This window comes from Lycium barbarum, chromosome 1 (genome assembly GCF_019175385.1).
Source record: "Lycium barbarum isolate Lr01 chromosome 1, ASM1917538v2, whole genome shotgun sequence".
NCBI classification, from domain to species: domain Eukaryota; kingdom Viridiplantae; phylum Streptophyta; class Magnoliopsida; order Solanales; family Solanaceae; genus Lycium; species Lycium barbarum.
The window spans coordinates 166,904,156-166,925,558 of NC_083337.1; the positions used below are offsets into that span (position 1 = coordinate 166,904,156).

Genomic DNA, 21,403 nt, shown 5'->3' on the forward strand with positions numbered 1-21,403 from the left:
GAGAATTTGGGCATTATATTAAGGACTTATTTAACAAATTTCGTTTTAGTTTGAAGAAATTTTCTGGGCTTACGCCCCAACAAAAAAAACTCGCCCCAAACGCCCGGGCGTACGCCCCGAATTGCTGGGCGTACGCCTTTGGAGACTTTCGCCCCGACCCATCGCCCCGGGGCATTTTTGGTACGCCCCGCCCCAGGGCTCGCCTCGAAAACGCCTTTTAAAACACTGGCAGAAACTGTGTTGAAATGTGCAGAAATTGTGTTAAAATGTGCAGAAACTGTGTTGAAATGTGCAGAAATTGTGTTAAAATGTGCAGAAAATGTGTTAGAATGTGCAGAAACTGTGTTGAAATGTGCAGAAATTGTGTTGAAATGTGCAGAAACTGTGTTGAAATGTGCAGAAACTGTGTTAAAATGTGCAGAAACTGTGTTGAAATGTGCAGAAATTGTGTTAAAATGTGCAGAAACTGTGTTGTTTAATACCAATAGGTGCCTGTATTTTCATTGTTAAATTAGGGGTTTGAGTTTTTGTTTAATACCAACAGGTGCTTACAATTAATTTTCATCATTGAAAAAAGAATAAGTAGAGAAATAAGCATGTACAATTTGAGGCAAACATATATTTTGTTCCCATATGATATCATTTATAGGAGCAGTTACAGGCACTTCATTCAAGTATTGGAAACAAAACATCATAGCTTAAGAGAATTATAGACACAAAAAGCTCCCTAAAAGCAAATTTACACATAATATTAGCAACACTAAATTAACAAGTTTACACATAGAATAACAACAACAAACTAGCTTACATACCAAGACTTCAACTCCTAAACAAACACTTCTACTCCTAAACATCGTCATCTACCAAAACAAGCCTTTCACTTCTATTACTAGACCAAGCATAATTCATCCCAAATTAGCGACAAAAAAATCCAACTAATACGGCCAATGAAATCATAAACAACATCTTCAACTTCAACATCTTCTCTTCCAATTCCCTTGATTTGTTCACTTGAGAGTTATTTATAGCCTCCAAGTTATGCACCTTTTCTTCAAGTTCTCTTTCGAGCTTAACCACATTCAACAACTCTCTTAAATTGTCCATCTTCACCGTAGCCACTTTCAATTTATCCTTCAAATCACTTATTTCCAATAAAGCATTGTCTACAAAATTATCTTGCCACTCTCAAAAACCACAATTTTCAGCCTGTCCAAATCAATAAAATACGAAAAAATGATCAACACTTTAATGAAACAACAAAAATAAGACTCTGGACAAATAATTCAATAATAACACTTACCTTAGGTTTAGGACACTTATAGAATATCCTACCAGGATTTGAAGGTGTTAAACAACACAGTTTCTGCACATTTTAACACAGTTTCTGCACATTCTAACACAGTTTCTGCACATTTGAACACAGTTTCTGCACATTGTAACACATTTTCTGCACATTGTAACACAGTTTTTGCACATTTTAACACAATTTCTCCACATTTCAACACAGTTTCTCCACATTTCAACACAGTTTCTGCACATTTCAGCATCATTGTGGTCACCTCTAAAGCTTATTTCCCTTCTACCTGTTGGTTCTTGTGCTTTCTGCCTCATTTGAAGTCTTGTGGAAAATTCAGAAATCACTATGGGCCTTAGAAAAGGGTCTTCATCATCTTTCTCAACTGAAGGATATTCAAAGTTAGGATATGGGGTGCTGCTACTAGAATCAACAAACAAACCAAGAAATGGACCCGAATTTAAAATGAAAAAGAAAACAATAACAACAACACCAGTTGAACGCATATATATACAATCACTACCTTCTTGAGCCTTTAAATGGTCTGAATTCGGAACATGAAAAGCCTAGGGTTTCTAATAGAGAAGTCAGCTATGGAGGTTGAAGACATAGAGAGAGGTGGTATGCATTTTTTTTTAGAGAGAGAGAGAGAGAAGAGAGAGAGAGCAGCGTTATTGATGGGTTAGGTTTAGGTTTATTTGGGTATGATATGTTATTGATGGGTCAGGTACTAAATTGATTGGGTCGGATATGTATTTATTTGATCCGCATGAAAAAATAAGAGGGGAAATAAGTTGGCCACTGAGAGACCGACACGTGGCACTCCGTTATACTCAAGGGCATATTTGGCCCAAAGTATAACGGTAAGGGTATAATTGGCCTTAAAGTATAACGAAGGGCATGAATGAACTATTTTTCAAAGTTCAGGGATAATTTTGACCCTTTTCCGAAGAAAATATCATATTGAGAAATTGGAAATTAATCCTTAAAAAAAGAAAAAAGAAAAAAGAAAAGACAAAGTTGGTGGACTCTTCGCTTTCCGGTCCGGCCGCGCTGATGAATACAAATAGGAAGAATCAATTATGGCGTGCCCATTCAGCGCCTTATTTCATTCCATAAAATAATTGGGCTCTAACTACGGGTTTACAAAGAATGTTTGCTCAATTTTCTCTGAATTTATTCATTTTCAGCTACAAGCCCTAGCTTCCCCTGCCTGTCTCTCCATTGTTTCTCAATCCAGGTGATAATTCTCTGCCCTGCAAAATTGCGCTTTCGACCTTTTCGATTCTCTTTTCTGTGATCTAAGTATTGGGTATGTGGAGTTTCAAGAATGTTTTATTCCTGAAAGATGTTTCTTGTTTGGGTCATGATTGTGTTGATATATAATTGAACACGATAATTTTTTCTGTTTAAATTTTGATTACCCCTGCTCTGGAATTGTTGTATATAGTGTAGCAGCCATAAAACTTGAGAAGAAATGGAGCTTGAATGCTGAGTTGTCAAATTTGTTATTCTCAACCAGCTTAAAGGACTTTCAAACAAAGTTTTTAGAGTTGACAGTATTTTGACTCCTTCTATGTCATTGATGTGCTGAATAGATGTACTTGTTGGATATTGCTGTAAGGTTAATAATGATGGTGAAACATGTATCTATAATTCTATATCGCAGAGCCTATACCAAAAAGTATAATGTCCATTAATGCTGCATAGACTTTTCGTGAGTACATTTCAAACTAAAGTTTACTGTTTAGATTTACAGATCATGGCTTGACTTACAACTTAACTAAGGTTTACCATCTACTGCTTTCTTGCTTTATTCTTGTTGTTGACCTCTCAGACGGTATAATTGATGATCAGGGCAGATCTAATGTATCGGTATTAGGTTCATCTGAACCCAAAACTTTCGGTGTGTAAAATTGTACTAAAATCTCAATAAATACTAGATTTGAAGTTTGAACCGATAACTTTAAAAATATAACGGGTTCGGTGCTAAGAACCTTAAAAAATTGAACCCATAAAATTCCAATCCTGGATCCGCCTCTGGTAATGATGAGGCTTCAACCATGCACTTCTGGGTCCAATTCTAGTGAATCTTCCCCTACCACTTTGATATATGTCATTGAGGCAGCATTGCTCAAACTCTGCATTTCTATTTATTAGTAGTTCCTTCAAACAGTTGGCTAACAATAATACATATTGAAACAGATGGAGCAACAGGAGGATTCCAAGTCTGAAATAAAGCAGTTGCTGGGAGCTAAATGTAATGGCCATCAAGTTCATGTTTCTTGCAATCCAATTTGCTCATTCTCGCAGCAAGAACATAGTATGTTGGATTCGAGGCAAAGGTCAAAGTCGACTATGAAACTTTGTGGACTCATAATCTTCTATGTAATGGTCATGGCAGTGGAGACCATTGGCGGGGTAAAAGCCCACAGCCTCGCGGTTCTAACTGACGCAGCTCACTTGCTTAGTGACGTTGTTGGATTTTCTATTTCTCTTTTTGCTGTTTGGGTGTCCGGCTGGGATGCGACCAAAGAACACTCTTTTGGATACCACCGACTTGAAGTTTTAGGAGCCCTTATTTCTGTACAGCTGATATGGCTTATCTCCGGTTTTTTGATTTATGAAGCAATTCAAAGAATGTTTCAAACAAACGCCAAAGTGGACGGGAAGCTTATGTTTGCTATTGCTGCATTTGGTCTCGTTATAAACTTCATCTCAGTTGTTTGGCTTGGCCATGATCATTTTCTCCATAGCCATTCATTTAGTCCATGCAAGGATCACGATCACGATCATGATCATGATCATGAAATGCAAAAAATGCATCCAAGAAATGAAGAAGAGAGCTTGAAACTGGTAGCAGCATCCTCAAGTTGCAGCAAACATTCAAACATAAATATCGAAGGGGCTTACCTGCATGTGATATCTGATTTGATACAATCTGTTGGAGTGATGATTGCTGGAGCTATTATGTGGTACAAACCAGAATGGTTGGTGGTTGATCTTCTATGTACTATTTTTTTCTCTATCTTTGCTCTTAGTACTACGGTACCCATGCTTAAAACTATCTTCTCCTTATTGATGGAGAGGACACCAAAGGGAGTTGATATTGTTCAACTCGAGAATGGCCTAAAATCTTTAGCAGGAGTTAAGGATGTTCATGACCTGCATGTTTGGGCTATCACTATAGGAAAAAATGTTTTGTCCTGTCATGTTGTAGTCGAACAAGGATTTGACCAGTATGAAATTATTCAGAAGGTTAGGGAATATTGTGACACGACATACAGTATTCATCATGTAACCGTACAAGTTGAACCAGGTTCATTGTAGATGGTATATATTACTTAATTCGTCTTTCTCTCTATCTCTATTGTTGGGCATAACTTTCTCTGTTTCCTTGATAGCATAATTGATTTAGTGAATCTTTGGGTAGGGAGACGATTGCCAACATAATTTGAGAATTTAGGTGTTTTGTTACCCAATTTTCTAATGTTTTTCAAGTTCTCAAAGGGTCAAGACAGCAACAACTATAAAAAGTTTTAATTTCTTTTCCAATCTCTCTTCCATTATAAAGACGATATCTGGAAAATGCCATGTTTTCTTTGGATAGTTTCTATGTTCATTCTAATCAGGTATTAATCACCAACTGGAGTTTCCACCTTGTGCCTTTTGCAATTTGAGAGGCCACCTTTAACCAAGTTATCAGCCGCCCACTATGCGACTTTGTCTGGGGGTAAGGGACATTTTTGTTTTTGCAACTTGCAAGTCAAAACAACTAAAAAGAGATGGAGACAGCCACAAGAATCGAATTCAAGCGTTATTTGTTAGTGCATTGCTCGATATGTTTGCATCAAAGGGCAACTTTATTATCTACTGTAATGTGATTAGGCTTTTTTCGAATCTTCCCATTTTCGGCAATCCCATTAATGTCTTACAAAGATTAAGGGCGTGGTTCTATTTTTCTCGTTTCCCTAATATAATTAAGTCGAACTTTCTTTCTTGCATCTTTTGACAATCAGAAAACATTAGCGGTCTCTTAAATCTATTAAGAAATGCCTTGGAGATGAAATAGGTCGAACAAAATAATGAGAAGGGACAGAAAGGTTTAAGAGCGGAACAAGTATAGGACTTCTATAAGGACTTTGAATTAAAATATCTCTTACATTACGGGTGACAACATTGTAAGTACGTGTAGTAGACTAAACATACTTTTCTTCTCCGTACTATTCTTTCTTATAACTTCTTTCTTTTTCTTTTCCTCTTCGGTTTGTAAAATATAAATCGGGACTCCGCCTTATATAGCATCTCTCTAAAATTATTCATATTCAACTTTCCTTGCTTTAAATACTGACACAATTTTGTAAAGGAGAAGGCAAATTGACAAGAAATACTGAGAGAATAGCCGAAATTATTAACAGAAAATACAAGATAACATGCTGCCATTGAATTAACAGCTCATGCGCACCATGTCCTGGAAGATTAGAGTTAATAATTTGGTCTTGCCAACATTACCAGTAGGTAAACAGTGAAACTGTGTATCATATGAAGTATAGGTCGTCCTAAGCCACTAGCCAATTGACATGCACAAGCTCTTCTGTTTTATCAATCAAGAAATCTACAAGCCTCTCTTACTCTGGGTGAAGGAAAAAGGGGAAGAAAATAGAAGAGAGAAAAGAAACAAGGGAAAAGCAAAAGTTTATGCGTTGCTACAAATTCTATTTCCTTTTTGAAACATCAACTCAAGTTGAACAGCAGCCTCTCTTCACATTTGCAGAGGTATCATTAACGTTGATGGTTGTACCATGACCAGGAGTTGCAGTGCTCGTGGCGGCTTCCTGGGCTGCCAATGCCTTCTTGCTAATGATATGGTATATATCTGTCAATATAGTCTGAAAAGCCTTATCAACGTTAAAAGCTTCCAATGCTGATGTCTCAAGAAATGACAGTCCTTCCTTCTCAGCTAAAGCTTGACCATCCTGTTCAGAGACTGCTCTAAGATGCTTAAGGTCAGACTTGTTTCCAGCCATTATGATCACAATATTAGAGTCCGCATGGTCTCTCAATTCCCGTAGCCACCTCAGAACATTGTCAAATGTTTGCCTCTTTGTTATGTCATAGACAAGGAGGGCTCCAACTGCTCCTCGATAATAAGCGCTGGTAATGGCTCGGTATCTTTCTTGCCCCGCAGTGTCCCATATCTGGGCCTTCACTGTTTTTCCCTCCACCTGTATCATAAAGTTGAATTAGTAAGAGATGTCAAAAGAACAATAATTTTGTATTATCCTCCCATTTCCATGCCTTAATAATGAGAAGAAATAAATATTGCGGCTGGCAGAAGCAATTTGCCTCACGAGTCCACAATAGGGCTTACAAAATTCAGAACTTCACTCACAGTACAAGATCTTTTTGACCTACATGACGCAATAAACGCCACTAAAGACATCTAGTTTTGCTGTCAAACATTTTCATTTTAACAGCAGAAAATAGCAGAGTTGTATAAGGTCGTAATTGTTAAGGTGTCAATGCCAACTCACAAGCCGTCCTACTTTTCTCTCAGAGGCAGATCAATCCATAACCAAGACGATTCAAACGTAAACCACAATTACCGAAGTTACTTCTCTCCTAACAAGAATGTCTATACAAAAGTCGAGCTGCATATACGCAATTTTATCTTGTGTATACCTTGAAATATGACTGTTTCAATAGTCTATCAAAGAATCAAACTTTCTTGGCGTTCATTCAGTAGATGATCATGTCTGAGGGGTTTGTTTTTTCTTTACAATGGAAAAAGAGAAAAACTAACTATGATAAGTCATTTAGTAAAAATAACATATGATCATGGAAGTGGAAGTCAAAATAAGAAGGAACAAAAAGAGAAGCCATCATCGGTTTCTTCATGTAAATGACAGCCACATTATTACATTAAACTGTCAGCTCGAAATGAATAAATGCTCAATATCAACAGCTCCCATCCCATGATTCAATAATCTCTGACATTATTCACATCGCAAAAAACATAATTCCAATAGCTTAAAATTAATCATTCATGTTTCATAACATGAAGCAATGAGCAAATAAAATTACATCATGAGATTGATAGAAACCTGAAGAGTTCTGGTGGCAAACTCAACACCAATGGTGGACTTTGACTCCAAACAGAATTCATTCCTTGTGAACCTGGATAAAATGTTTGATTTCCCAACTCCAGAATCCCCGATCACGACGATCTTAAATAAATAATCGTACTCATGATCCACTCTATTCGCCATTATCACTTTGATGATCTCTTCTCTCTTCTCTCCCAAAACCTACACAAAAACAAACGATCGACAACATCCCGATCTAATCGTATCCCAAATAAATCCTATTTGATTTTCAATTACAACACAGCGAAATGTATGCCGATATTGTAAAGCTTACCGGAAGGAGAGATCAGAACGGCGTCGTCCGGAGGAGAATGAGAGAAATGGTAATGACTATTATGGGAGAATTGTTCTAGTTTTGAAACGGCCAATGTGCGCACTACTTCTTTTCCTCATTTTATCATTCCTTCCTATTTTTTGAATATATACATTACTCGGTCCAAGAAAAAACGAACAGTTGTATACTTGTATTATTATTACTAGTACTAGTAGTATAGTACGTTTATTTTTATTGAAAGAATCAAACACTTTTTCCAGGCTTTACTTATCGTGACGAAACGGTGACGTTCTGGTGGAGCTAACATAAATAAGAGGTGTTTGGCGGAAGACTTTGGTTGGCACTGACAGTTGCGGGGCTGGAATGGGAATGTTTAATGTTAAAGTATTCCTTTGGATTTAATTAATTAATTCATCGTATCAAACGTTAACAGGCAAACAATTGGCATCAATTTTTACCCCTAAAATATTATTTTGTGTTCCACCACCGTTTTTGATGTTAACGACACCCTATCATTTCCAAGGAGAGGTTTTTATATACCTAATATCCTCTTAGATTTCTTTTTCTTTCTCCTTTAATTTAATCATCAACTGTTAAACATTTGTTAATCTGACTAATTGAGATTCACAAAATAGACACTTTCATATACTCCTTCTATTCATTTTATGTAAAAAAATTTGATGGCATGAGATATTATGTATCAAAATTATCCTTTTAAATATTTGATGGTGAGAGTTGTACGTATCTTTCTTTTTCTCTTTTCTTGTAAAAAAAGAATCTTTATATCAAATGTATAGTGATCACAAAAATAAGTCATGTCAATAAAGATAAAGTGAGAATATTAGCATTAACTATTTTTCAAGAAAATGACATTTTAAGAATAGAGTTAAAAAAAAATGCGTAATATAATATGTGGGAGAGGATTGCTAGCTAATAGCATTCATTGTCAGTCATAACATAATAATGATAACAAATATAAAGTATTTGAGTGGTAAGTAAGCAAGTATGCGTTTACTTTCTGTTTCGTGCGTCAACCATAGCAATAATGCAGCATTATGGTCTCATCATGAAATGTCAGAACTATATTCCTTCACTAAGAATTAAACTCAATTAAGTGATCAACCGAAAAATGAAAGACTATGTAGACTTAAACAAGACTTCTTGAAATATATGTGCAATCTATTGAGAAATAATAATTGCACAAAAGCGAGAAGTGAAAAAATTGAGTGGAAAAGAATTTGGTAATCCAAAAAAAAAAAAAAAAAAGAGTACAGCATAGAAAGTACACGATTTTCTTTAGGAATTAGCTCTGACTCAACCGTGACTATAACAAAGCTTAATTGGCTACATTTTACTCATATTCGAGTCTACTCTTACGAGTAAACCATTTGCATATTCGAAATAATATACAGTGTGACGAAATGAAATACAGTATATTTTATTTCACCTCACACCAAATCAATCAATTTAATCATTAGAGTTACAAATTAAATGTGTATACATAACAATTAACTACAGTTAAATAATAAAACTTGATATGCAAGACATAAGTCTTGTATCGTTTACTTGGTGCACCTTTTGTGTACGTGTTATCCTAGTCCTGAAATTTCAGTTTTACGTTTTTTCCCAACCCGTTTAATACATATGAGTATATGACAATAGTGGAATCAGAATAAATTGCACGGTTTTCCCTTTAAATGGGTTGGTCTTTAATTTTTGCCCTCAACAATCAAACTTATGTCTAAGAGGCATGAATTCTTTAAAGACGCGGGGTATAACTTCAGATTATTATGACGTGAAAATATAAATTTATGCCTGAAGAAAAAGTTGTTTACTTTGAAGAGCAAAAAAATTAAAGACGGGCAGCAAATAGGGAAAAAGTGCAAATGGCCCGTTTAATACATATGATAGTAGGAATTTTACCATGTTGTAGCTAACTATAAGAGGTATTTAAGTATAATAAGTACACTTTAAATATACTATCATATGTAGTTACATATACTACCATAAATAGCTATATTTGTGTATTTCATTTCTCTTGTTTCCTCTTTCACTCTCTTATTTCCCCTCCTAAAATGATACGCGCATTGACCTTCTCTTCGTCGTGAATGTACATTGGAGCTGCTTAGCCGGCAGCATACTTCGTCTGTGCGTGTGTGATTTGAGTGCTGACTATCTCGGGTTGGGGAAGCAGATCTGTGCGTGTGAGATTTTAGATCTGGAACTTGGTTACCGGTGCCGCCGGCGTCTCCAATCTTCCTCCTCCACCGTCTTCGCCGCTGGTGCTCCATTACCGGTGGTTGATCTCGGTTCACGCCGCCGGGACTCTATTACCTGCGGTTGATCTCAGTTCACGCCGCCGATGCTTTTGTATAGATCTTCAGTTTAAGAATCCGACAAGAAACAAAGTAAAGAAACTCGCAGTAAAAACAAAATCTGACTAGATCTAAAAGAATCAAACCTTTTAGATCTCTCTTATGCATTTATTGCAGATCTGTATGAATGTAATGTATCTTTTGAGTTTATTCTTCATTTTTTTTTTACAGTAAATACAGTGTAAATACATAGTTGAATACATTTTCAACAAGATCGCATTTGTATGATCTCGAGTGAAGTTGTTGTAGATCTGTATGAATACAGTGCATTTTAATTTTTCAAGTAAATACAGTATATTCTTAAATGTATTTGAGTGTATTCTTCATTATATGAGTGTAAATACATTATATTTTGTATTTCGCGGAGATCTGACCGGATTTGATTTTAAAAGACAATGCATTTTGTATTTTTGCCAAAGATTTGAGCTGTTTTGACTGCATTCTTCATTCTTGAGTGTAAACATTGTGTATTTTTTATATTCTCTTGTATTTTTGTCTTTTCGAAGGAGAAAACTGTGTATTTGAATACACTCGAAACATGTGAAAGATAATTGTATTTGACTGATTGTATTTTGAAAATGTGTATTTGAATACACATAAATATACCCGAAATAGCTATGAATTGTAATTAAGAAAATAATAAATATGGTTGGTTAGAAGCCTAGAAACTATAACTATTTATGTAAGCTACCATGATAGTATCAGCCTTAATTGTCATAAAAGGCCCATCAAATGATTTACAATCCCATGGACCAGTGGCCCATATAACTCCTCTAATGCCCAACTTATAAACCAGTCCACTGGACTCTGGTCCGGGTCTGTTAATGACCGAAACTTGCCAACAATCTTTTTTCCTTTATTACCATCTGCACACGCACGAGTGTCAATTTTTTCGGTGTTATCATTTTCACAAGCAAACTGATCAATTCTTGAAGATGAAGAAGGAGGATACCGTGAAGCTAATTAGCGCTGAAGGTTTCGAATTCATAATTGATAAGAAAGCTGCTATGGTTTCACAGACCATTCGTAACATGCTCACTTCTCCAGGTCAAATCTATTTTTTTTAATTTCAATCGGGGCTTTGTTTTGGACCCATTTTGATTTAATTCCATAATCATTGTAATTGGACCAGAAATGTGATTTCTTTGTATAATTAAAAGAAACAATTAGAGCGATTGTTAATTTCTATTTGGTGCTGATGTCAATTGGAATGTGTGATTACACTTATTTTGAGCCGGAGGGTCTATCGGAAATGACCTCTCTACCTGCACAAAGGTAGGGGTAAGGTTTGCGTACATCTTAACCTCCCCAGACCCACTTGTACACTGGGTATGTTGTTCTTGTTGCTGTTGTTTGGCAATTGGAATGTGATTGTAACTATTTTTAATTTTATTGTTACAGGGAGTTTTGCTGAGACTGAGCATGGGGAAGTGACTTTTCCAGAGATTAGCACTACCATTCTTGAGAAGATCTGCCAGTACTTTTACTGGTCCCTTCAATATGCAAGGTCATATCTTTATTTATTTTGAACACAATACTAGTACCATGTTCTGTCTTGTGTTGTTTCTTAATGATAGAATTCAGGCTTACCCTTTAATTCAGAAGGATTTATAACTACAATGGGCCTCATTTTTCGATGTGTAATTTGATAAATGAGCGAGGAGGTTACCTAACAATAGCATGGAAATGCCATCATATGTTGTATACATGTTTTAGCCTTTTCAGTTAGTAGCTTGTGGGCCCTAATAGGAGCATTTGAATTATGGTGTTCTTGCTGTTCAAGATTTTCGATATCAATTTTAGTTCTGGAGAACCCCTTACCCCTCACAGCTTGATGAACTAGCTGTAACTAGGCCATGCTCATATACTTGTATTGATCTTTGCAAATCCCAAGCTTTTCTTGGGGAAGAAATAGTCTTAGATATGACCACTTTTATTATTGAACTGAATATGGATTACAATTATATCAGGTTTCCTTAAAGCACCTTCAAGGAGGTCTTCATTTAGATGAGCTCGGCCTAATATAGACCATGATATATAGCTTTGTATCCGCAAGGTTCCAAGACGCGGTAAACTGGATTTAGTTTGTTTCTTGGTTCTAAATGGCCGTCCTAAGTTTTTCCTGCGTTTGGCATTACGCAATTGGAGTTAGAAATCTTAAGTTGCTGAATTGTGGTCTTGATTTTCCTTATTGGTTGAAATGAGGCGATAAGTCATTTTCAGGTTTATAAATCATGGAAATTTGGGAGGTATATAGGCTTACGCAACTTCATCAAGGAGAGGCTCACGTTTTACTAAGTAGGCTCAAAGAAATGAATGAATAGGATTGCAGTCTAGCACCAATAGAGGATGCAAAGTCAACAGGCTTTTCACCTCTTCAGCTTCATTTTTCAGCAAGTAGTCTCAAAGAAATGAATAAGTAGGGTTGCATTCTACAATCGAACCCAAAGAAATGAATGAGTAAGGTTGCAGTGTACAACCCAAAAACAATGCAAAATCAAGAGGACTGTCCACCTTTACAACTTCATCTTTTACCAAATAGGCTCGAAATGAATGAATAGCGCTGCAGTGTACAACCAAAAGAACACTGCGAATTCTGAGACTTATGTCCTCTTCAACTTCTGGTTATGATTTCTCTTGCTGAATATTTACAAATTTTGGGACATTCTGGTGTTACAATCTATTGTGGTGCAACTACCTGCTTTAAATCAGTAAATCTTTAACTGTTAAGATTAGTCTTCTTTGAATTCCTTGTAGCTTTAAAAAAAGCATTGGATTTTTATAAAAGACGGTTATCACTTTAAAGTTTAATCTAAGACGATGCTTCATTTAATCGCAAAGGTGGGGTAAGGTCTGCATACATCCTACCCTCCCCAGACCCACTTGTGGGACTATATTGGGTATGTTGTTGTTGTTGATCCTTCACTGAATCGAATTTTGCTTCATCTGCGAGGTTGGGGGCAAGCATTTGAGTGGTCAACATGCTTTGGTAATTTGTTGTAAATAGAGATTTTCACTGAAATAGTGCTTCATCTCAAGAAACACAAGTAGGCTTTTCCAGTATCATGCTGCTTCTCTGTTTGTGATGCAACATATCTATGAGTTAGTGAGCTAGCTGCTAATAGGTCTTAGTGTTCCCCTTTTTCGTGGATCACATATCTAGAAGCTCCAACATGAGCTATTATTATGTATTGATATTCCTATCCTTTTGATCTTATGAAGTAACTCCTTCTCCTTCTTATATGCCGTTGATTTTGTTTTGGTTGGGCCTGCCAAGGTAGGAGTAAGGTCTGCATATACTCTACCCTCCCTCCCGAGACCCCACTTGTGGGATTCCATTGGGTATGTTGTATTTTGTTTGGTTGGACTTATATGGATTTTTTCTTCTGCAGTGGCAAAGAAACAGAATTTCATATTGAGCCTGAGATCACTTTGGAATTGATGATGGCTGCCAACTATTTGCACACCTGAGGTATTACTTCTTGTTGTCGCGGCAAAATTCCTGATTGTGTAGTGTTTCCTTATTCTTTCTTGGTAATACTTTACGAGCCAAATATTCACATATCTGACCTATCATCTTTATTTTTGTGCAATTGAATCTTTTCTGTCGGGATTTATAACTGCTTTGTGTTTCATTTCTTGATATACCCCCCTTAGTTTGTTCCTAACTGAGTGATTGTTTTCCAGGAACAATATTACTTTGGGGCCCTAAGGTATAGAAGTTCGAAAAAATGCTGTTTCTAGCATCGAATTGCCATTGGAGCTTGTAGAATGTGGATATTTTTTAGTTGTTTCTGAAGTTGGCACTGTAACTTTTGGTACATAAGTTGTCTTTATCTGCTGGAGAATGTAATAGTATTTTAGACATTTTGGGGCCTCAGTTCTATCTGTTCTATGACTAACCCATTTTAACAGCAGAATTTATCCCCATGTGTATGAATGTTCATGTATCATGTGGTACTTGAATCTTTACGGTACTCTATACTCAAGACAATATTTGAAATGTTTCCTGATATCCTCCTTTAAACCTTTTTTTTATATAACTAGTAATGGAATCCTTATTGATTGAGCACTATGAGAGGATTCCTTGTGAATTCCATCTGGTATGAAACATAAGAGGATTTTTTGGACTTTCTTTTAAGCATTGCATGGTACTTTTTCAATATAATCTTACCTTATCCAAAAAATTCCATGGTCCAAACTAATGCATATCTTCTTACAGGCTAATTCGTGTTATTTACAAACTTTCAATGATTAAAACAAGAAGGGATAAGGACCGCAAGGATCAATGGCTGATTTCAAGGTTCAAAAGCAGTGACCTATATAAGTAACATAGAAACAATTTTACCTTTGCTCCAAGGTTTCCTTTTTAAAACGATGCAAAACACTTGCAAACAGACCTGCTGTGAGGATTGTACTATCATATTTAAGACGTTGTCTTCAAACAGACCTGCTGTGAGGATTATGATCCTCGAAATAAACATACATACAAGTTGTAAAGTTTTACATTTCTCCTTTTCTATTGCTTGACGTCCAATAAGTGGGATAAAATTTGGTGCGTGCCCACAAACACAACTCAGAAAGTCTAGAAAATGAAAACCTACTATGAGGGTGCTCCTCGAAATAGAACATATCAATTTTACATTTCTTCTTTTCTTTTGTTGTCTATTAGAAAATAATTACTATATGAAAACCAACAGCAACTAGTGGACGTGCCGGAGTGGTTATCGGGCATGACTAGAAATCATGTGGGCTCTGCCCGCGCAGGTTCGAATCCTGCCGTCCACGTTTACCTTTTTTTCATTATACTAATATTTTTATTTTATTTTTGTTTTATAATTTTTGCATTTAGCCACCTTTCTCTACCTTATTTTTATCAAGTAAACTAGTTTCGACATACGCGCTTTGCCCTTGACCAAAGAGCTACAATAATTTATATAGAGAATTACACTTTCTATTTGTCCTATAATTTAATTTAAATGTGAAAAAAAAAAATCAAATTTACATGGAAAGTATCGCTTTGGCATACAAATTTACTTAATTATGTGGTACAATTTTTTTAACTTATAGGTGAATATGAGTGCATTCTTACTTCATAGTGGGCGACACCGCAAATATATGTAAAATCTAGGAGCAAAGTCTTACTCAGTCTTGAATTCCTAAATATTAGGATTTCTTTACATAGTTTAAATAAAGAAAAATTTAAGTTAGCAAATATTAGTTGATTTGAAAATCCTACATATTATGTACATGGCAGTTCTAATAATAAAATATTTAATATATAAATTTTCATTGATTTCAAAGTCCTAAATATTAGAAAATAAATAAATTTAGGGGATTATTAATTCTCTACTTCTAAATAAAAATTATAAAAATTATTAATTTACAGTTTTTTCTAACATAAAACTTATTATAACTAATTAAATAAAAAAAGAAGTAAAATTTATCATTTATAAAAGGGTTATTCGTTGATCACAAATTAGTTATAATGCTCAGTTGTTTTTAACTTTAAAAAGATGAGAATTGGATTTTTATATATTTTTTAAGAAAACATGTTAACTTCTTTTTTTATCATTTACCTTTGAATAATTTGTGTATGTTATTGGTTAACATTTCTCTCTGGGCAAAAGATTTGTATATTGAGTCATTTAACAACTACTACTATTGTTTTGGAAATTTTTAAAGACATTGAATAACAATTTTTGAAAATACTAATTCAAATAATGAAAGAATTTATGTTTATATAAGTAAAATATTAAATTTTTAAATATTATGAGTTCTTAGATAGTTCAATTTAGGAAAACTTGGTATCAAAATTTTCTTTAATTTGATAGTATTAAATAACTAGAAAAATTATTAAATGACAACAACAATAACATGCCAGCATAATCCCACATAGTGGGGAAATCTTGTCCATTTTTGAAATCTATTCTTAAATTTTTAGATTTCAACTTTTTTTTTTTTGGTGATAATTGATTTGGTCATTTTCATACTAAATTAGATAATAATAAATTGTTTATAAATTTAAGAAATGTAGCGCAGCACAAACGTGAATGGAGTTCATTTTTACTTTATACATATGCACAAAGAATTTGAGGTGGCTTATAAATTCGTTATTTTTTTTTAATGTAAAAGTGGTTTAATCGTTAACAATAGATAGAAAACTTAGAGGAAAAAAATAATGTTAACAGGATATATTTTTTTTTTTGTTTGTAATAACATAAAGACTCCTAAACCTAAAAGGAACCCAAAGCGGTAAAGTTTTCTAACGTGACTACATAAAATTTAGTTAACTTTAAAATTCTAAATATTAGAAAAATAATCAAATGACTATTTTGTCTAGTGCAAAATCTTTTTTTATTTTTTTTTATTTTTTAAATGAGAATGTATATTTCGCTAAAGGCGTTCATGCTTTTAACACAGTGTGTGTGTCCGTATTCGATCACTATATAGTTAAAAAATAAATAGTAGTGATAATATGGCTGATACTCATATACCATATACCCTCTCGCTTTTAAAATATTCTGAATACTCATATATTGAAAACATCAAATATTAGATTGACATAATTCTATAATAACAAAAAGAGAAAGAAATACATCCGCAATATAATATATATGCCAAAAAAGTTTTACCCAAAAAGAAATGAACCACAAGAATACACATAAAGAACAAAATAGTATTACTTATTATATAAAATTAAACTACTCCTAATAACTTGTAGTAACTGTTTAGAACAAATAAATTATCATAAATGTTGCTTCCGAGTGATCCGAAGTCGTCTTATCTAACACATTGCCAAAAACATCACCTTAATAAATTAGATTAACATAATTCTATAATAACAAAAGGAGAAAGAAATACATCCACATACATGCCAATAAAAGTGAACTACACGAATACACATAAAGGACCAAATATTACTTATTATATAAAATTAAACTACTCCTAATAACTTGTAGCAACTGTTTAGAACAAATAAATTATGATATATGTTGCCTCCGAGTGATATAAAGCCGTCTTATCTAACACATCACTATGTAAAACATGATTTCAATCAAATATAGCAAAAAGCAATATGTAAAATTTGCTATCCATAGATAGTTACATTGAATTAATAAGCCAAAAGACAAAGAAAAAACTCAATATGAAATTGAAAATCATACCTAATTATAGACCGTCTTTGACTTGGTAAAGATCACCTTAATAACATGATATGTTCCTCCCTTTGTTCCTACAAATTCCAATTTAATTATAATATAATTAATTACATATAAAAATATTTAATATCTTCATTCATAAGATGAATCTCCTATATTTTAAGATCCTATTTAGCTTATTCAATAAAAGAATAAATTATGCTCCATTAAAATACTTATTTTAATTTGTTGTGTTTATTTTTTACTTCCAGAAACATATTGATATATGGCTTTCTATTGATCATATCAAATATTTTTTTATTGTTTTTTTAGCACGTACAAATAGGCAAGTGCTTTATTAATACTTAGTTCTTTTTCTTTCACTAATTTGTACTCACAGAGTTATATGTTGTAATTGTAAATTATTAGTTCTAAACTCAAGTATATCATGTAATAAAAATAAAACAAAAAATAAAAATGTACAATATTAAGTGGATTTGGTTTTAAATTCTGATTTAAGTAAGAAGTCTCCCAAGAAATAATTTAGAGAAAGTCTCCCAAGAAATAATTTAGGTGTACCTTTTAACCTAAATCTCATTGAATTCTAATATCTTCTACACTGGCAGACCTAGGTCAAAACATCATTGAACTCTAATGCTCTTTTTTACTTTGTTTTTTATTTTCTTTTATTTGTTTGTACATTGTCGTATTTTTATTTCTTTCATGAAAAATATCCTCTGATCACATGCATACTGTTTAGGGGATTTAGTCCTATAAATGCATGGAGAAATTAATAAATAACACTTATAAAAGAATATCTCAATTTCCATTGTTTATACTAAGTTGGTGCAAAACTAATTAAGTTATATTTTTCAGTCTTGTTACGAAAGGAACTCCAAATAATGTTATAGTGTTGCAACGTTACTATTATACAGATATCATAATTCTAACTAAAAAAAAAAAAAAACATTGATCACTTTCATTGACTACAATGCGTAGTTTTATGTAGAACTAACTTTGGAAAAAGAAAGAAAATTATTCAACCGTACTTTAAGTTAAACAGGTAGAAGTTATACCTCAAAATAGTTCTTGCATCTATGGAGCGAGCTTTCTCCTGCTCAAGCTAAAATTTTGGTTGATTATCAAGTTCTTCACAAAGAGAATGATGCGCCTCCTAAGTTGACTCTAGATGTTTTACATATTGCATGCCAGACGTATAACATGGCACATTCAGTGTAATTATTCATGGCCTATATGTATTTCAAACACTTGTTAGAAATTAGAAAAAGAACTGAAAACATAATTTTTGACACAGACAGTGACAACGACTTTTTAAAATATCTAAATAAAATTCAACACACATTAGGCGGATAAAATCTCAAATCACACGAAAAAGATCGCTAAGAAATAAAAGCTGCATCTTGTATTCAATTTGATCATATGCATATAAGTGGACAAGCATCCTATGCACATCTAATTAGAATGAAAAGAAATACAAAAAAAAAAAAAAAAAAAAAATGACAGTGACAACGACTTTTTAAAATATCTAAATAAAATTCTACACACACTAGGCAGATAAAATCTCAAATCACACGGAAAAGATCGCTAAAAAATAAAAGCTGCATCTTGTGTTCAATTTGATCATATGCATATAAGTGGACAAGCATCCTATGCACATCTAATTAGAATGAAAAGAAATATAAAAAAAATTAAAAAAAAAATTCAAAGACATTAGAACCATTCGCCAACAGTGAGAACGTACAAATAAGCTCTATATATATAAGCAATAGGCGGCTGAAAATTGTATATAAGGTAAGTTTAATTCAATTCAAAGTCTTAAATATTAGTGTTTTCTACCTATGTCCAATAAGGAATGATTTAATAAGTTTTTTTTTTCTATTTATGTTTTAATCCTAAATATTAGGCAAATAAAAAATGACAATTTTATTTACTGTAAAGTCTTTTAATGAAAGGAAAATTTTTTAATTAACATTTCTAAAGTTCTTCATGCTTTTAATATAATATAGATTAGGGGCAAAAGAGTTAGAAAATTACTAGTACTGGTATTTCATTCAAGAAAAAGATAAAAAAGGAAAGGCACTAACAAGAGGAAAGGAAAATGGCAAAGATAAAGAAATTGCATTGTATCAGATTCCCCAGCCTACAAGTCACATTTCAAGCATGCAAAATCGATATTCGTCTTTTGCTAAACGATAGCGGTCGTTTATAATACAACTATTTATAGTCTGTGGAGCAATATATCTCACGAGTATACAAAAGTGGTTTTGCACAAAATGGTATTCAGTAGCTTTAACGGTGTAATAGGATGTTTATGTCACGCCTCGAATCATGGCCTGGGCGTAACACGGCACTCGGGCCTTGCTTGCATGTGTCCGAGCGAATCTCATGGCTTGCTTGTCAACATGGGCATCAAAACAATATAGTCTATATGATGCAATTTAAATGAATTATGAAAAATGTAATTTGCAGAATAAAGTCTTGAAATTATCTCATGGCATGAAATATCATGCAAACATAATAGTCTGCAAACATGAAAGCATAACTGACTCTGTGAATTAACATTTGTCTATGAAATCTCTAAAACATGTCTGAATACTAACTACCAGGACATGACCCTGGACTACCATAAACTGAATACTAATGCAGACTCCATGTTGAATCCCGAGAGGAGTGGGGCTCACCAATAAGCTGATAACTGAAGTGATCCTACTGCGCAGGTGTATGCTCCTGAAAACCGGTATCTGCACCGTGAAGTGCAGGCCCCGGGCAAAAGGACGTTAGTACATGGTGAATAGTACTAGTATGTAAAACCTGCTGAAATGAAGAACATGGCACAACATAGGTATAGGACATGAATTGAAACCGAATATAACTTGAACATGAGCATGAAACGTGAGTAAAGTCTGAAAACAGTAAATCAATGGAAATACATGTATGTAAAACTGCTCGTAACGTGGGGAACGCTATAGTATAACCGACAACATGATCTGGTACTTGCGTCCTACCAGCAGAACACTCACACCTTGCCAGAGATATGAGATTTAAGTAATAATAAGCATGTAAGGATCCAAACTGCATAATGAAGGTGTTGCCTCATTGCTGACAACCCTTATCCTACGGTGGCTACGTAGTTTCAGGCTATCTGAGCCCTCTCGGTTAACTAAGCAATTCCCAAAAACATGAACATGATATAGTTGGCTAAGAAGCCCATGATTTTCATGAAATAACTTGTAATCATGATTTCACGAAATAACTTGTAACATGGTTTCATGAAATATCTTGTAATATGGTTTCATGAGATAACTTGTCATAGTCTTGCAAACATGTTGTTGATTCATGAGTAATAACAATAGTTCATAATTATATATAAATAATTGACTTGAAAACATGCTTGTAACTTGCTAGATAAAATCATAAAGTTTCATATAAACATAATGAGAACACATGAGGAAGAATTCATGATTCATGGATTAAGCTAGGGTTCCTAATAACCGTAATGGAAGATTAGGAATCAATAACAAATATAGATACAAAATTCATGTACATAAATACATAAATACGGGCTACCAATAAGTTGGGTTTAATGCCCTAGGATTTGAACTTCATGGATATCAAGAAACAGAGCATGGGGAAGAACGTAGAGATTCCCACATGTGGATGGAAGTTCTACATACCTTAGTTGCTCCAAAACTTGAATTAGAGACTTGAGTTTTAGAGAAGATTTCCTAAATCTTGCTTAGATTATTAGAGTATATGTTAGAATTGAGTTGGAATAATTAGAGTAGGCTTACCTTGGTGTTCTTGATGATGGAAGAGGGTAGGAGGTCGTTCTAGGGCTTGGAGTAGGCCTGTGCACAAATCGGGTCAACCCGAATTTCCGAACCGATTAAAAAAAATCGGATAATTCAATTTGGATAATACAATTTGATTTCGATTTACAAATGCAATTGTAAAATATTACGGTTTAATTGTTCGGATACGGTTGGCTTCAATTATCAACCGAACCGACCCGAACAAACCGAATTTATATGCCACTATTGACTAATACTCTAATAGTTTAACTATATATACCCTTAATACTTAATTGTGAAGTAATATTTATTTAACTTCAGTAGTGGTGCAAATGAATGTCTGCATGCACACCTTGCACTGGA

General features: G+C 34.0%; 3 protein-coding genes and 1 non-coding gene across 5 annotated transcripts; 3 read left to right on the forward strand and 1 right to left on the reverse strand.

Annotated features, from left to right (window-relative positions):
* Positions 1-2,295: 2,295 nt before the first annotated feature.
* On the forward strand, positions 2,296-4,658 carry LOC132605837 (metal tolerance protein B). Its single transcript, XM_060319095.1, has 2 exons — positions 2,296-2,534; positions 3,500-4,658. The coding sequence occupies exon 2, from the start codon at positions 3,500-3,502 to the stop codon at positions 4,622-4,624; it is 1,125 nt and encodes a 374-aa protein (XP_060175078.1). The 5' UTR covers positions 2,296-2,534; the 3' UTR covers positions 4,625-4,658.
* Positions 4,659-5,671: 1,013 nt separating this feature from the next.
* On the reverse strand, positions 5,672-7,894 carry LOC132605846 (ras-related protein Rab11A). The gene is made up of 3 exons (XM_060319106.1): positions 7,715-7,894; positions 7,399-7,602; positions 5,672-6,519 (listed from the first exon to the last, which is right to left on the reverse strand). Exons 2-3 carry the CDS (start codon positions 7,561-7,563, stop codon positions 6,034-6,036), a joined length of 651 nt encoding a protein of 216 aa, XP_060175089.1. The 5' UTR covers positions 7,564-7,602; positions 7,715-7,894; the 3' UTR covers positions 5,672-6,033.
* A 3,046-nt stretch (positions 7,895-10,940) lies between these two features.
* On the forward strand, positions 10,941-14,589 carry LOC132605854 (uncharacterized). Of its 2 annotated transcripts, none has more exons than XM_060319123.1 (4): positions 10,941-11,136; positions 11,491-11,596; positions 13,482-13,561; positions 14,312-14,589. In XM_060319123.1, exons 1-3 carry the CDS (start codon positions 11,025-11,027, stop codon positions 13,558-13,560), a joined length of 297 nt encoding a protein of 98 aa, XP_060175106.1. In that variant the 5' UTR covers positions 10,941-11,024; the 3' UTR covers position 13,561; positions 14,312-14,589. The 2 variants fall into 2 exon arrangements, with proteins under 2 accessions (XP_060175106.1, XP_060175099.1); XM_060319116.1 differs by lacking the exon at positions 14,312-14,589 and adding an exon at positions 13,777-14,102 and having other exon boundaries at positions 10,947-11,136.
* A 206-nt stretch (positions 14,590-14,795) lies between these two features.
* On the forward strand, positions 14,796-14,877 carry TRNAS-AGA (transfer RNA serine (anticodon AGA)). Its single transcript has one exon. It is a non-coding gene; the product is annotated as a tRNA-Ser (tRNA).
* The last annotated feature ends 6,526 nt before the right edge of the window (positions 14,878-21,403 follow it).